This window comes from Lycium barbarum, chromosome 2, assembly GCF_019175385.1.
Source record: "Lycium barbarum isolate Lr01 chromosome 2, ASM1917538v2, whole genome shotgun sequence".
Classification (NCBI taxonomy): Eukaryota; Viridiplantae; Streptophyta; class Magnoliopsida; order Solanales; family Solanaceae; genus Lycium; species Lycium barbarum.
The window spans coordinates 143,497,433-143,514,209 of NC_083338.1; the positions used below are offsets into that span (position 1 = coordinate 143,497,433).

General features: G+C 36.0%; 1 protein-coding gene across 1 annotated transcript; it reads right to left on the minus strand.

Moving 5' to 3' along the window:
* Positions 1 to 1,425: 1,425 nt before the first annotated feature.
* LOC132629072 (serine carboxypeptidase-like 13) lies at positions 1,426 to 3,786 on the minus strand. Its single transcript, XM_060344812.1, has 5 exons — positions 3,629 to 3,786; positions 3,361 to 3,506; positions 1,904 to 1,980; positions 1,691 to 1,813; positions 1,426 to 1,494 (listed from the first exon to the last, which is right to left on the minus strand). The coding sequence occupies exons 1-5, from the start codon at positions 3,766 to 3,768 to the stop codon at positions 1,426 to 1,428; spliced, it is 555 nt and encodes a 184-aa protein (XP_060200795.1). The 5' UTR covers positions 3,769 to 3,786.
* Between the last annotated feature and the right edge of the window lie 12,991 nt (positions 3,787 to 16,777).

Consider the following 16,777-nt stretch of genomic DNA (forward strand, 5'->3'; position numbering starts at 1 on the left):
TGATATTTGGCACAAATATCATGTTTTGTGTCGTATTACAACTTCTTCTTATGACTTTTATCGCTTAATTCATGAGGTAACCGTCGTATTTGAACTTATGTCGTTGCATTTCATGTCTATAGGTACGATGACAACAAACGATGGAAAATGTGCTTAAAATGATTGAAAGTCGTAGCAGATGTCGATCGGCTGAGGCGACAAGTCGATTACCTCAAAGGATGAACTAACGGAAGAGTAATCATTTACAGAACCTCGCTTTCCTTACGCATCGCGGAAGGATCGCGAGAAGCTTCAGAACTTCAGGCCATCGACCCGCATCGCGTGAAGAAAGCGGAACAACCAAACTCAGTCATCAGACTCCGCGATAGACTCGCATCGCGGGGAAAAAGCGAATAGCTGCAGAACCTTGCGCTTTCCTTCCGCATCGCGGAAGGAAAGCGGAACTCTGCGGATGTTTTCCCGATTAGACTAGGATTTGGATTCCTTAATTATTAATTTTACCCTAGCCTATATATAGACGTTTTTATAGCTGAGAACGGTATTCTGGGATTATTCAAGGATTTGTAAGCCACCGTTCTCCTTTTTCTTTTTCTAGGTTACTTTATTTTTCATCTTTTTCAACCCTAGTTTATTCATGGCTTCTTTTGTCTATGATCGAACCATGAGTAGCTAACCTCCTAATTCTAGGATTGTGGCGAAAAAACTTGAAAGTTGATGTGATGACAATTATTATCTATTGATTTTCCACATTGTGGGTTGCTTATTTATTCTTGGTTTTAATTGTTTGATTATCTGGCCAATAGTTAGACACTATCTGTGGTGCGGGGATTGAACTTGAGAAAGGAAATTCACGTACGTAATAAGAATAAATAGAGTTTGTTCGATTTAATCGTTTTGCTACTGAGGATAGAGATATACCCGTTAGCCCTACTTAGTTGAATACGGTGGAATAAAGGCGTTCTTGTTACATCTGATGACCATAGAGATATAGGCATTAAGGTAACATCTACAGGCTTGTGAGTAGTTCGAGAGAATATCATAAAGCATAGTCAACCCGTCAACTAGTAACCCCGGAAATAAAATAGGTGGAATTGTCTGAAGATCAACTGGATTGTCGAAAGCCATAACCCTAGATCTTTCTCTCATCTGAAAATTCTTACAATCTTTATCAAGATAGTCCCAGTCACAAAAACACCCATCACAAATTGTTTACTTTTCAGTTTTAGTTTAGTACAACAAACATCTTGATTTTCACTTTCTTGAATAGTTTCATTCGAATTTGAATTAGTTTAACAGTAGAATCTAAGTCTCTGTGGGATCGATATCTGGACTTAACAGTCTATATTACTTGTACGACCACGTATACTTGCGTGTGCGTTTGGGAGCAACAACAAACCACTGCGAAAATATCCTGAAAAAGATTAGTCAACCAGCTAAATACTCATAAAACAGTGGGGTAGTAAATAAAGTTCTTTCCTTTTGATGTTCAGACACCTAAAAGATGGAGCAATTACTTAACATGTGATAGTCACTTGATACTAATCCAACAAACGAAATTAGTTGCAAAAGATAGACGACATTTTTTAATGTATTCTAAGAACTACACGGTCAGCATTTGAGAATAGAAGAATCAAAAGTGTGCTATTAGAGGCTTTATACCTCCTAATAGTCGGAAGAATAATTTAATTACCTTGCGAAGGAACTGATATGCATGATCACTCGCTTGTAAATCAGATGACTGTAGAGCTGCTGGAGTTCTCGCGTATGAAAATTCAGTGCCCACTGGTAAGTCTATGAAAATAATGCTTGCCACCTAAATAATTCAGTGATACTTTCAACATTTTGAATGTTGCAGAAACCTTATGGACATTAGAAAGTACATTTCACAATCAAATACTCTCACCATTGTCCATGAATAAGGGTTCAGTATGCTTGTAGGCAAACTTCCATTGTATTCCACTGGCTCAAAAGTTATTGGTCCTTCATATTCATAGTTAAGAAGTTTAGACAGTAAATTTAAATAGCTTGTGGAAAACCAGAAACTTTAGTAAGGAAAATGGTGATGAGTCGTGAAATTACGCGATATTCGATGCTAATTCCTTAAGTTTTTGCAACTCTTTAAGCACTTTTGTTGTTACTTTTTGTGTTGTTATGTTGTTTTGTAGGAAAAGATGCCCGGAGAGCATAAAAGAGCAAAATGGATCAAAATGGACCAAAATGGAACAAAATAGAGCAAAACAAGCCAAGTAGCTGAAATGAGTGATCGGAAGAAACCAAGTGAAAAGAAAGTCAAAAAGAGGCCAAACTGGACATTTTTGCAAAACTGTCAAAAGTGGACAGTTTTGCAAAAACGGGACAGAACTGCAAAAAACGGGCAGAACTGCAAAAACTGAAAGTTGGGGCATATTTTGTCATTCTTTTGAACTTGGAAGAATTAGAGGAGCTACAAAAAGAGAGCTTGGGGAAAAACATTATCATCTTTGGTCATTTTGCAAGTTTTGGAGGCTAGGGTTCATCTACACCATTGGAGGAGAAGATTGAAAACACTTTAATGAGATATTTTTCTTAATCCTTTCTTCAATTCCTTGTTTTGTATTGTATATCTAAGTGTGTAGTATTTATTCCATTATTTGAATCTTGTTTATGAAAATATTCTTGATTGAAGTTTGGTTTGAAACTCTTGTTATGCTTATGTATTGAATGATTTTTATTCCTAATGAAGTGAGTTATTGTTTCTTTAATTAATCTCGTTCTTGAATGTTTCCAAAGGGATTAGCTAACCCTAGGACTCACCCATTTACTTAGATTGAGCTCGGAAGAGGAAATCTAGGATGGGAAAGATTAATTAACAAGAATTTGGGTCATTAAACTCATCTAATAACTTGAGCTCGGAAGAGGATAGTTACTTGAGGTTAAATTGATTGTGCCTAATATCACACTCTAAGGCTTGGAAAAGCTTAGAGTGAAATTCATTGATTTGGTTGGAAGACTTTCAATGAGATTTTAGAAATCATTATCTATTAACATAAACCCGCTCTTAGTTGTAAAATCGTAAAAAAACGTTGGATCGTTACTTGAGTGAAATCTCCCATTATCCATACTTGTGGCCATTGATCATTTTACTCGCTTTCTAGGTTAGTTTACATTTCTGCATTAGTTATAATTTTCTCAAACAAAAACCAAAATATTATCTATCGTTTGACTTTAGCGTAGTTGGTGAAAATTCCTTACTTTCTTAATCGCCTAGCATATTGTTCCCTGTGGGATCGACCCCGACTCATAGTTGGGTAAATATATTGCATACGACCGTGTACACTTTCTCTTCGAGGAGTGTATTTGGACGTTATCAAATGGTAATACCAATCTCATAGATAAGGCCGGATAGAGCGGAGCAACCAGGGCCTCCACTGATCCAAAGCATAAGAGGGTCGGATTCTGGTTCAAACTCTGACTTTATAAAATAGTAGAATAATTGCACATCTTCTGAATCACCCACTCCAACATACCTGGAAACACCGATAAGAATTTCCATTGTACAAGTTTTAATTAGTTCACTTCAAATACTAAACCATAATAATATATGTATATTTCCCACAAAGAAAACTAAAATAAAAGTTTAATTTCTGACCCAGTTTCAAGTTCAAAAGGAAGCTGGGGTCCTTGAAATCCTGGAAGAAACTTCACTAGTGAACCTGCTGCTGCAGGTTGTGAACAAATCTCTACTACAACAAGAACTAAACACAAATAACACAGCTCTGGTTTTGCCATATTTCTTATCCAATAGAGTTTTCTTAAAGTTAGTACTAATAGATTAATCCTGCAGGGCTCATGTTCATATTCTAAGTTTCTATGTAAAAATTAATGCGCCATAAATTAGAAAAGGTCCCAATAAAAAATACATTATGATAGTGTACTGTTTGAAAGAAACGACTCATCTAACTCTTTTCACGTGGTTGATATCAAGTTCTATATGTGCTACGTAGAACATAAACACAAACATTAAATATTTCATAGCAACTAACAAGACAAGTTGAAGGAATAGCTAGGGAAAACAACATGACTTTTTTTTTTTTTTGGGCCAATATAAAGAGGATGCATGGATGATGAATAAACACGAATAAATTTTTTCGTGAAATAACTAGCGGAACAGTAGTGCTTGGAATATACTCCCTCCGGATGTACATTTAGCCTTTTTTTCTTGGATAAAAAAGAGTGTCTACTTATCAAATCAAAAAATAATTAACCTTATTTTTTCAGATTTGCAGTCAAATTACATCTTTTTCTTTTCTTTTAAGAGTTAATATTTTCTTAAGGGATGTGTAAATTGCTAAGTTGACACTCTTTTTAATCCAGAGGGAGTATTAAACTTCAACTAGTGCATTTAATAATTGCAATCCAGACCACTCATTTTAAGTTTGACGGATGACTTTAATTTAAAAGTTGCATTGATTTTAAGTTTGACATTCATTGGAGCGTTTTTCACTGAAAGAGATCCAAACCTAAAACGGAGGACAATTAATGCCCTTCCACCAAAATTTGGCTATAGCAAAGAGTTGTTTTTGATAGGAGTATAATTTTTACTTTGTTTGTCCGTATAGCCTAAGTTGAGCGGACTCTTCACTTCCGATGTTGCATCTGTGTCGGATTCACCCCCAAAAAAAAATAATTTTTTTTTTGGAGAATCCAACACGCACCTGTTGACGTTTTTGAAAAGTTCGAACAACATAGGGTGCAGCAACGGAAACCTCCGTAAACATCTTTGTAGTCGAATTGATGTTACAATATAACCCTCCGACTCTTTAGTGGTAAATATTTACCATTGAAACAAAATTATATTGTCTTTACAAAAGATAAGTCAAGTAACAAGCTACAATATATTAAAGTATTTCATAACATAAAATTCTTTATAATATATAGGGAAAAGGGGCAAATATACCCTTAAACTTTGGGACTTAGAGTAGATATACTCCTCGTTCAAAAAGTGGTGCATATATAACCTCGCCGTTACATAAATGATGCATATATACCCTTTAGTTATGGGACTTGATTTTTTAAATTAAAAAAATACCCTTTCCCTTTAAAACTTAGTGGACCCATTAATTTTTTACCCCTCCTGACCCGACTAAATCCAACTTAGAAAAAACCCCACTCCATCGCTTTCTTCCCCCAAACAGAGAACCCAACTAAATCCTCTGCTTTTATTTGAACTTTTAATGTCTTTGAGCAAAAATTATGATAAAATCTTATGTAATTTGGTTGATTTTTCTGCTCTTCGTTAATCACAAGGACATAGAAACTTATATATCACATATAATTATGTTACAATGATGCAACAATCGAGTATATGATCATCATAGCATGAAGATGAGGTTGTGATCAAGGCAAGAAGAGCATGAAGAAAGCAGCTGCACAGTCGAGGAGTTGAGAATTATGTCCAAGAGTTAGTTACAGTTTGAAAGTTAGTTGGGATTTGATTTGAAAGTTAGTTACTGATCCTTATTGTTAGTTAGTTAAATGACAGGCTGCCCATCTTGTTAGGAGAGTTAATGACAGCTGTAGCTCATGGAGTAGAAGTTAATCATTAGCATAGGATCTATAAATACTTGTAATCACAATTCATTTACTCATTCATGAATATACAAGATCAAATTCTATTCTATCTACTTTTCTCTCTTAGCTTTATCTCGGTTAATACCCTGAATTGCTAACTGCAAGTCCTCGATTAGAACCCTAGATTTCTTATCCTTGTTATCCCTATTCCATTGTTGACCAATATACACTTCGATATACATCAATACACATCTGATATACAATAAATATACATCAATTGGTATCAGAGCTACCGATCCTCGGCCATAACAATGACAAGAAGTAATGACATTGTGACAAGAAGTAATGACATTGTAACAAGAAGTAAGAATCAAGATCAATAGATCAATCTGAGGAAGAAATGAGTGATAGATGGACTCAGATTCAAGAACAACTACAAAAACTGATGGAGGGAATGAGTAGTATAACTGAAAGAAATGTGGTAGTGGAAAAAGAAATGGTGGAATTAAGAACTACTATCAATCAAATGAATGGAAGAGGAAAATAACAAGAAGTGAGAAGAGCAAAATCCTCATATGTTGATAGGAACTGTTCTATGGAAGTTATGCCAGAAGGAAGAACAAAGGAAGGTCATGCTAATCACACTCATAATGGTAATTTCTTTACTAAATACTCTAGGTTAGGATTCCCCAAATTTTTTGGTCAAGATCTGAGGACTTAGTTGTATAAGGTAGATCAATTTTTTGCTATGGATGAAGTTCCATTTGATTAGAGGGTGAAAGTAACTTCTATTCACCTAGAGGGGGAAGCTATTACTTGGCAAAGATCATTTGTGAGATCTAAGATAGATCCCACTTGGAATGAGTATGTACTAGCATTGAATGAGAGGTCTGGAGAAGAGTTTGAGGATCATATGGAGTCCCTGAAAACCTTGACTCAAACTGGGAGTGTCAAGGAGTATCAAGCTGAATTTGATAGGTTATTGACTGTGGTGAACCTATCAAATGAGAATACTCTAAGTTGCTTTCTAGGAGGTCTTAAACCTGAACTGAACAAAACTGTTAAGATACAGAATCCTAGAACTCTAATGCAAGCTTACAAGATTGCAAGGTTGCAGGAGGAGATGATTGAAGCTCAAGTTAAGACATGGGTGCTAAAACTTGTCAATAAACCACATCAATCTGCCCTTTTACCCACCTCAAGTCACTACAGACCAAATACCTTCCAAAAACCACCCACACCAAACACCTTCAAAAGACCTTTTGAACCAACTTCTTCAAAAACTAACAAAATTCCTGGGAGGAGGTTGACATCTGCAGAGATGGATGAAAAGAGAGCCAATAGACTTTGCTTTTTCTGTGATGAAAAGTATGTTCCTGGGCATAAGTGTAACACCAATAAACAGATATTCTTGGTGGATATAGTGGAGGAGGAACAGGTTAAAGAGGATATGATGGATGAAGCACTAAATGAGTATATAGAAGAAGGGGATGAATTCATGACTATTTCACTTTAGGCTTTCACAGGTGTTAGTGGATACCAAACTATAAGGGTAATTGGCTACGATGAGAAGAAACCTTTACAATTGTTGATAGACACTGGAAGTACTCATAATTTTATAGACCAAGAAGTTGCTAAGAAACTAGGTTTCAAGGCTAGTTCCATCATGGAACAATCAGTAAGTGTAGCAGATGGAAAAAGGGTACAAACAACTTCAGTTTGTAGAAACATGCAGTGGTTGCTACAAGGTACAACATTCAGTTCAGACTTTCTATTGTTGCCCTTAGGTAATGTTGACATTATCCTGGGAGTACAGTAGTTAAACACCCTTGGTAGGATCCTATTTGACTTCAGAAATAGGGCCATAAAGTTTATGTACCAAGGTAAGAAACATGTTCTTAGAGGTGCAAGTAATGCAGGTAAATCAACTAAAGCTAAGTCACTCAATCACATAGAGGAAGAAAACACTCAATTCTTTATGATGTCACTCACTTCTGGATGAGATGAAGAACTGCAGTGCCATCACATACAAGCTACTCCAGGTGGAGTCCTAACATTTGCTATATTTGACTTGATTAAGCAGTATGCTAGTGTCTTTTAACCTCCTACTATCTCCCACCTCATAGAGGAGCATTTGATCACAGAATACCTCTAATTGAATCTTCTAATCCTGTCAGTAAAGGCCCACTTGGAGCTTTTGATTCTGTGGCGCGGCTCAATAAAGCAGCCGCACCGTCCTACCTATTTAAAGTTTGAGAATAGGTCGAGGGCATTGCGCCCCCGAGGCCTCTAATCATTGGCTTTACCCAATAGAACTCGCATGCGAGCTTCAGCTATCCTGAGGGAAACTTCGGAGGGAACTAGCTACTAGACGGTTCGATTAGTTTTTCGCCCCTATACCCAAGTCAGACGAACGATTTGCACGTCAGTATCGCTGCGGGTCTCCACCAGAGTTTCCTCTGGCTTCGTCCCGCTCAGGCATAGTTCACCATCTTTCGGGACCTTATAGGTACCCTAGTATTAAAAAGGATATTATTGAGAAACTTATACAAGAAATGATGGATCAAGGTGCTATCCAGCATAACACAAATCCTTATGCTTCACTTGTTGTGTTGGTTAGGAAAAAAAATGTCAATTGGAGGTTATATGGAGATTATAGAGAGTTAAATCAGCTCTCTATAAAGGATAAATTTCCCATACCAATAATAGAAGATTAGTTGGATGAACTATATGGTGCTGTGGTATTTTTAAAAATAGATTTAAGGGCTGGTTATCATCAGTTAAAAATGCATCAGGATGATACTCATAAAACAGCTTTTAAAACTCATGAGGGACATTATGAGTTCTTAGTCATGCCTTTTGGCCTGACTAATGCACCCTCCTCCTTTCAAAGCTTGATGAATTCTATTTTTAAACCATTGCTGAGGAAGACAGTTTTAGTCTTCTTTAATGATATTTTAATATACAGCAAGAGTCTAAGTGACTATGTTGAGCATATTAACCTAGTTTTTGACTTGATGCAAAGATATCAACTGTATGCCAAGATGTCCAAGTGTGCTTTTTGGGTGCCTAAGGTTGAGTGCCATTTCATTAGTGAAGAGGGTGTGTCCACAGATCCTAAGAAGCTTGCTGCAGTTGCAGACTAGCCCTTGCCTAGCAATATTAAAAAACTTAGAGGATTTCTAGGACTTGTAGGATACTATAGAAGGTTCATACAAGGGTATGGTCTATACGCAGACCACTACATGACCTCTTCAAGAAGGAAGGGTTCAAATGGTGTGAAGAAGCTACTGCAGCATTTGAAAGGTCGAAACTAGCACTTATTTTTGCACCTGTTCTAGCTATGCCAGATTACTCTAAGTCCTTCATAGGTGAAACTAATGCTAGTGGTAAAGGTATAAGTGTTGTGTTAATGGAGCAAGGGCATCCAATTGCCTATATCAGTAAATCCTTAGCACCAAGACACCAAGCTATGTCAGTTTATGATAGAGAGTTGTTGGCTCTTATATTAGTTGTCACTAAGTGGTCTCATTACTTGCTAGGCCAACCATTTGTTGTCAAAACTGATTAGAAGGCACTCAAACATTTGTTGGAGCAGCATATTCATACTAATTTCTAGGTTGCTGACATTTCTAAACTCATGGCATTTGACTTCTCAATTGAGTATAAAAGGGAGATAAAAACAAAGTTGTTGATGCTTTGTCAGGGAAGCCTGACTCTGAACTTTTAGCAATATCACTACTAGCACCTTATGATTCCTATTTGATCAAATTAAGGCAACTTGGACAACTAACACAGTGTTGAAGGACTTAATTCTGAAGCTGCAAACTCAACCTTTTAAATCCTTTACCTGGTTAAATGAACAGCTAAGGTGGAAGGGAAGATTGGTTGTGGGAAATGATTCTTAGTTGAAATAGAGTATCATTGGTTTGTGGCATTACTTTACTCAAGGAGGACACTCAGGAATGGATTCCACTATTAGAAGAGTTCAATCTCTTTTCTATTGGAAATCCCTTGCTGCTGATATTAGAAACTTCATTCAGAGGTGTGATGTGTGCCAAAGACATAAATATGATGTAGCTGCTTATCTAGGGTTGTTGTAACCTCTTTCTATACCTGATGGTGTGTGGACTGATATTTGCATGGATTTCATTGAAGGGTTGCCTAAGTCTAAAAGTAAGAATGATATTTTGGTTGTAGTAGACATGTTGAGTAAGTATGGTCATTTCTTATGTTTGCAGCACCCATATACAGCTCAATCTGTGGCACAATGCTTCCTTGATCATGTCTTTAAGCTACAGTAGGCTGCCTACTACAATTACTAGTGACAGGGATCCTATCTTCCTCAATAATTTTTGGCAGGAATTATTCACTTTGTAAGGTGTCTAACTACAAAGATCCACTACTTATCATCCTCAGACTGATGGTCAAACTGAGGTTTTGAATAGGACATTTGAGACTTACTTGAGATGTTTTTGTTCTGATTGTCCTACTGAGTGGTCTAAATATTTTCCTCTAGCTGAATGGTAGTATAATACCTCATATGATACTGCTATAAGGTGCACCCCGTATAAGGTTTTGTATGGTAAAAAACCTCCTACCCACCTTCCTTATTTAGCTGGAGAATCATCTGGTGGACAGGTCTTTGGTTACTAAGGAAGTTATCATACTCCTCTTGAAGTTTCACATTTCAAGAGCTCATCAAAGGATGAAGGATCTTGCAGACAAACACAGGTCTGATAGGTGTTTTGAAGTTGGAGATTGGGTTTACTTGAAACTCCAACCTTATAGGCAAGTTTCAGCTGCTATCAGGCCCTACAACAAGCTAGTTATTAAATATTTTGGTCCTTATATGGTTGAGCTAAGGAGGGAGCTGTTGCCTACAAGTTATTGTTACTATCTGAGGTGCTTATTCATCCTATAGTCTATGTTTCACAATTGAAGAAGTTACATGCACTTCCCTCTACTTTTAATCATCTTCCTGTGGTTCACATTTCTAGTCCTTTTTGTCCTGATCCTGGCACCATACTTGATAAGAGGCTTGTCAAGAGGGGTAATAAGGTTGTTGTTCAGGTTTTTGTTAAGTGGACAGACATGGATGTTGCTGATGAAACTTGGGAGTATGTTTCTGAGTTGCAACACATGTTTCCTCCCTTCAAGACTTGGGGTCAAGTCTGATCTTTTGTGGAGGGTATTCTTACAATAATGCAGCAATCGAGTATATGATCATCATAGCATAAATATAAGGTTGTGATCAAGACAAGAAGAGCATGAAGAAAGCAGCTACACAGTCGAGGAATTGAGAATTATATCCAAGAGTTAGTTACGGTTTGAAAGTTAGTTATGATTTGATCTGAAAGTTAGTTACTGATCCTTATTGTTAGTTAGTTAAATGGCAGACTGTCTGTCTTTTTAGGAGAGTTAATGACAACTGTAGCTTATGGTGTCGAAGTTAATCATTAGCATAGGATCTCTAAATACTTGTAATCACAATTCATTTACTCATTCATGAATATACGACATCAAATACTATTCTCTCTACTTTTCTCTCTTAGCTTTATCTCGGTTAATACCCTGAATTGCTAACTGCAAGTCTTCGATTAGAACCCTAGATTTGCTTATCCTTGTTATCCCTATTCCATTGTTGACCAATATACACTTCAATATACATCAATATACATGTGATATACAATAAATATACATCAAATTAAATCCAAAGTGGAAAAGTGTCAACTATTACTGTGAAAACGCGACGGATGGACGTGTGCGAACTCCAATTTTGAATGCAACTGTTGAGACTTCAGGTGGGATTAGAAATGCCCAAATTTTCAAAAAAAATAACCACCAAGTTGACAATGGTCGGGCTGTAGTTACACATCGAAAATCCCATGGAATTAGGATTAATGAACATACAACTTCTTAACAAATTTTTTCACATAATCCTTTTCAAGCTATTGCTCAAAGTGATAATTTGGTACCAACTGAGATTTTAGCTACTACAGATAGAGTGCAAGGCAGAAATTAATGCCCAACGCAATTGATAATGCAGGGGTAACATCAAGAGTTAAAGTCTATGAATTACAAGTTGATTCGGGGCAGAAAATAAATGCTACATGTGAGATTCAGGCTGTTGATGTTGGGTAGCGTGTTGTTGACAACGAAAATGCTACTGGTGAGACTAGTGCAACTGTTTTTGACAATGCAAGGGATCTTGACTACGAGGCGTTGAATATGGAAATAAGCAACACAAAGATAATTTAACTTCGACGGAGATAAGCAAGGAGCAACCTGGACAACTAAATAATGATTTAGTTCAGGTAATTGACGAGGTTTCGTCCAAGTCTAAGACATGGGTAGAACAGGTTAAAAATGAAGAATATCTAATTAATCGTAGTGAAAGAAAAAGCTTACAGGAGAATAGCTCACCAATTTCGGGCAGTAATCTCAACCATAATGCACCAATTTTTGTTCTTAAGAGCAGTAGAAAAATTACAACTCAGGTGACTTGTCTAATTGGTAGCAATCAACAACATAAAGGTTGTGGTGTTACACCTCTAGCTAAGCAAATTTGCACAATCAGTACCACATATCCTGGGCATATGCGGCAGCAAGCAACATCACCTACAACTTATGACATTGATTTGGGCGATGACGATGACATGTCCGATGGGGATGCTATGCTAGACATGCTTTGATAAGGTGGCCAAGGATGGAGATCTCTCACCTAGATAACAAAGAAGTGGAAGTAACAAAAGCAAAAAGAAGACACATGAAAGGCAACATAATTGGGATGGTAAGGTGACTGAGTAATTTGTTCCAAGGCAACCATACTTCCCCTCCGAAATCCAAAAACTTTGATTTCTCATAAGATGTCAGCGGATTCCTAAAAGCAACATTCGCCGATCCCTAATCTATATCGTTTATGATTGAGACTAGGATGATATCTTATCGTCTTCGAGCCCCCAACTTTTCAATTGAATCTTGGTCTTAGGCCTTTTAATTAAAAACCCTGACTGACTCAGGGTTGACTATAAATTCCTTCTGCCTCTGCCACGTGCCCGGACAAGAGTCTTCACCGATACATCTATTACCCACACAACACTAACATACAAATAAATAATACTCCTACTTAATAGTACTAAATACATTTAATTTTTAGTAGAATATCTGGTGGTGCTGTAAAACATGACCAGATCATTTTAAGGAAACCATATACGAAAACAAGCAAAAAAAATACAAACGATCTTCATAACAATGACTGGGACATTGTTCCCCCAGTTTTTCTTATCTATATAGATGACGAACTTCGCTTTAAAAAATCTCTCTTGTATAAGAAATATGGCGAACACAGAGATATGTTACTATTTGTTTTTAGTTGTTGTAGCAGAACTTTGTTCACAGTCAGCTATAGCTGGTTCACCAGTGAAGTTTCTTCCAGGATTTCAAGGAGCACTTCCTTTTCAACTTGAAACTGGGTAAAAATTAAAGTCGAACTAACTCTATTTTAGTCTCCTCAATATGTTTGTTGATACCTTTTTTATTTTTCATTTTTCTGCTCTTCGTTTGCCACCTTGAGCTGAGGATCCGTAAGAAACAACCTCTCTACCTCCCAAAGGTAGGGGTAAGGTCTTCGTACACTCTATCCTCCCAAACCCCATTCGTCACTGGCTATATTGTTGTTGTTGCTCTTCGTTTGCTAGAAAGTCGGCACATTAGTTTGTCACCTCCAGATATGTTTGTTGTTTTGTGTGGGAATTTTCTACATATTTATTATTGTTTAGCTTTTGAAGTGAATTAATTAAAACTCGTATGACAGAAAAATTAATTGATTGGCGTTTCCAGGTATATTGGAGTAGGTGATTCTGAAGATGTGCAATTATTCTACTACTAGTGAATTTGCTGCGCTTTGAGCGGTCATTAAAATAAATTAATAAATTTATAATAAGTATTTTATAATTTTCATTCTATAAGTTTCTTTGGTAGATTCTTAATTCTATAAGAAAAAATATATGATAAAACTTTTGTGATTCATCCTTAATAAAATTGTGTTGACATTAAAGAAAATTATAAAGCTGTTTTCCTTAGTAAATTAAACTAGTAAATTTGTAATAAGTATTTTAGAATTTTAATTCTATAAGTTTCTTTGGTAGATTCTTAATTCTATAAGAAAAAATATATGATAAAGCTTTTGTGATTTATCCTTAATAAAATTGTGTTGACATTAAAGAAAATTATAAAGCTATTTTCCTTAGTAAATTAATTATTATTTTTACCATCATAAAAATTTCTCTATCTAACACGTGTCATTATATTTTTCGAATTTGATTCCTCTCCTCTACTCTTTTACTCCTTCTCTTTTTTAAGTACACATTTGGATGAGTGACATTTGGGACAATTTTTTTTAGTATTCTGGACAACTAATATGGAACGAAGGAAGTAACTTAATAGTAAGTATTTTCACCATAGTTAAGTGGATGACTTTGGAAAAATGCTCTCCAACTTTGGTAAGAAAAATGATATTCTCCACAAATTTTGGCACCCATTAATATCATTAAGTTTGTTTTATACCAAAATATTTAAATTATTATTTCAAGTGAAGACATACAAATATATGGGGAAAAAAAAACTAAAATACGTATGCCAGAAAATACATATGGAAAAAAAAAAAAAACTTCATCATATACTATATTTCTTGAGAAACATCCTCAAGAAATCTCTCAATTGGAGAAGAGAACTTAACGCTCATTTATAAATAAATTAAAAGACATGTAACGTAAGTCCAGTGTATTCCTTTTCTATTTAAGGGTTGTTCGAAAAGAATATTAATTGTCATAAAAATTAATTTATGAGTGTATTTAGAGGTATTAAGAACTTGGAAGTCTTTTGGGCTTGATTAAGTCCTCTCTCACCTTATATTCCTATTTAATTGTTATTTATAAATAACATTAGTAAAAATATATTTTACAATAAGAGAAACATAATATGAGTGAGAAACAGAAAACGACCCAAAAGGAAAAAAGGAATAGATGTAAAATGTATGATTTAAAACAGGGGAATTTCAAAACTAATAAACCCTCCATGAACCATAAGACTGATGGCATGCCTTTAATTTTTTGTTGCCACCAATAGTACTGATGCCGTCATCCACTGATGTTGGATTATCATACAAAGAGATCGCACAAAAAGAAGGGTAAATAAACCCTAGTGCGGAAGAAAGAGAGTAAGAGAGAGAATTTGTCTTTATTTCTGAAAAATGGGAAAATGAGTGAATGAATGCAACCTCATACAACCCCCGTCCTTACATAACTAATGGACCGGGTTATTTACAATTAGGCCTAATATGAATATACAAATTTCAACAAGTAAAATGAATGTACACTTAATGGACCTCGGGCCTAATACTACTGTTGTCTAACACCCCCCCCCCCCCCCCCCCCCCCAAAGCTTGAGGGTGTGAAAACTCCAAGCTTGCCCAGAATATAGTGATGTGATGATCCTGGCAAGGCCTTAGTTAAGATTTTCAGCAAGCTGTTCAGTGGTAGAGACATGATGGAGGGAAATCAGGCCAGCAACCAAGCAATCCCGGACATAGTTGCAATCAATGTCAATGTGTTTCGTACGCTCATGAAAAACCGGATTCTTTGCTATATGGAGAGTTGCCTGACTATCACAAAAAACAGGAATAGGAAAAGAAAAGGTTAAACCAAGATCTCCAAATAAACGAACCAGCAATGAAATTTCAGCAACAACTTTTCTTAAGGCTCGGTATTCAGCCTCAGCAGAAGAAAGAAAAACTGTGGATTGTTTCTTGCATTTCTAGCCATGTTTGATAGACTTAACTCAGGGTGAAGGATCACATTAGTCATTTTAAAAACATTTATACATGTTCAGATAGACATAGTTAGTTCATAAGCATTACAAGAACTCAGAACAAACTATTTAGATTTAGCATTAAGTTCAAACAGGCAAACAGGTCAAACAAATAGAATAAACTCACTACAGATTTGTCAAACTTAGGAATATAGACAGACAAGGCAGCTGTATACAGCCTATACACCATTTTAGATCAACTTCAAATAGGACTGTACCTCACTCAAGCATATATCTGAGTATCTAATCAATGTGCATATACTAGTATAGATTAACCAAACTGAACATTAACAACCTGCTTAATAAAGGTCAATAATTATCATGTTGAATTCCACACATAATGACTCATGTAACTAACTTGACACCTCTTTAACTAATAGACTAGATTTCTTATTCAAGATTTAAATCATCCAACCATAACATACTAATCACCTAAGATGACCAGGAGATAACAATGCTATCTAACTGTACATACATAAATAAATAGGCTTATATTCTATGAGCAGCCAACAAACAAACTATAAGAGCAACTCAAAACAATTTAATGGAAGTAAGACAGAATACTATCTACTTAAGCACACACAAACAAACATGCTACATCATATCACAACTAATTAAACCTACAAAATATAGAAAATTGCAAAGATCAACGAGAAAAAGGGGAATTACCTCCTAAGACTGCAGCTTTTGATCGAGAATTAGACTTGGAATCTCAAATTTGATCCCCCAAAAGCTCAAATTCACCAGACCGCACCAAGAAAACAAGTAAACAATTTTTTTAAAATTTAAACTTCACCGAAAATTAAAGGTTTTAAGCAAATGAAGCTAGAAACCCTATGTATTCAGTGTTAAGATGTCCAACCTCTCCTATTTTTTTTTTAGAATTAGGGGTTATATTTATAACCCCCAAATTGAGGTAAAAACCCAAATTTCAACTGATGTGGGACTTTCGAAAATTTTCTTCTCAAACCCCATCTAACAGCTAACAATGACAGAATAGAGTAAATGGGAGGTCGGATTTGACCTTAAAAAGGTCGATCCATGTGACCAGTCATGAGCCAATGAAAAACCAAAGTTGAAATGGGGTGCAAGCTTTTCTTTTCCTGTCATTTGCTATAAACAGCCATGGTGACGAGGAGAGAGAAGATCGCATGGGGGCGGCTAGGGTTTTTGGAGAGAAAAGGGGAAAGAGGAAAGGGGAGGTTACGTTTGGTTTGACTGAAATGGCAAAGGAGCTTTGGCCCCCTTTTCTTATCTTGCGAATTGGGCCGGGTCTGGCCCTTGTTGGGCTAGACTCGGTCCCTTTGAAATGGGCAGCCCAATTTTTGTGTGTATATATATATATATATATATATAT

What these genes read in the sequence shown, in the direction of transcription:
- LOC132629072 (XM_060344812.1), bottom strand. Translation starts at nt 3,768, where the DNA reads ATGGCAAAACCAGAGCTGTGTTATTTGTGTTTAGTTCTTGTTGTAGTA. An exon ending in CGGCCTTATCTATGAGATTG is followed by an intron (nt 1,981 to 3,360) that starts GTATTACCATTT and finishes ATGAATATGAAG; the next exon opens with GACCAATAACTTTTGAGCCA. An exon ending in CATATCAGTTCCTTCGCAAG is followed by an intron (nt 1,495 to 1,690) that starts GTAATTAAATTA and finishes TCCATCTTTTAG; the next exon opens with GTGTCTGAACATCAAAAGGA.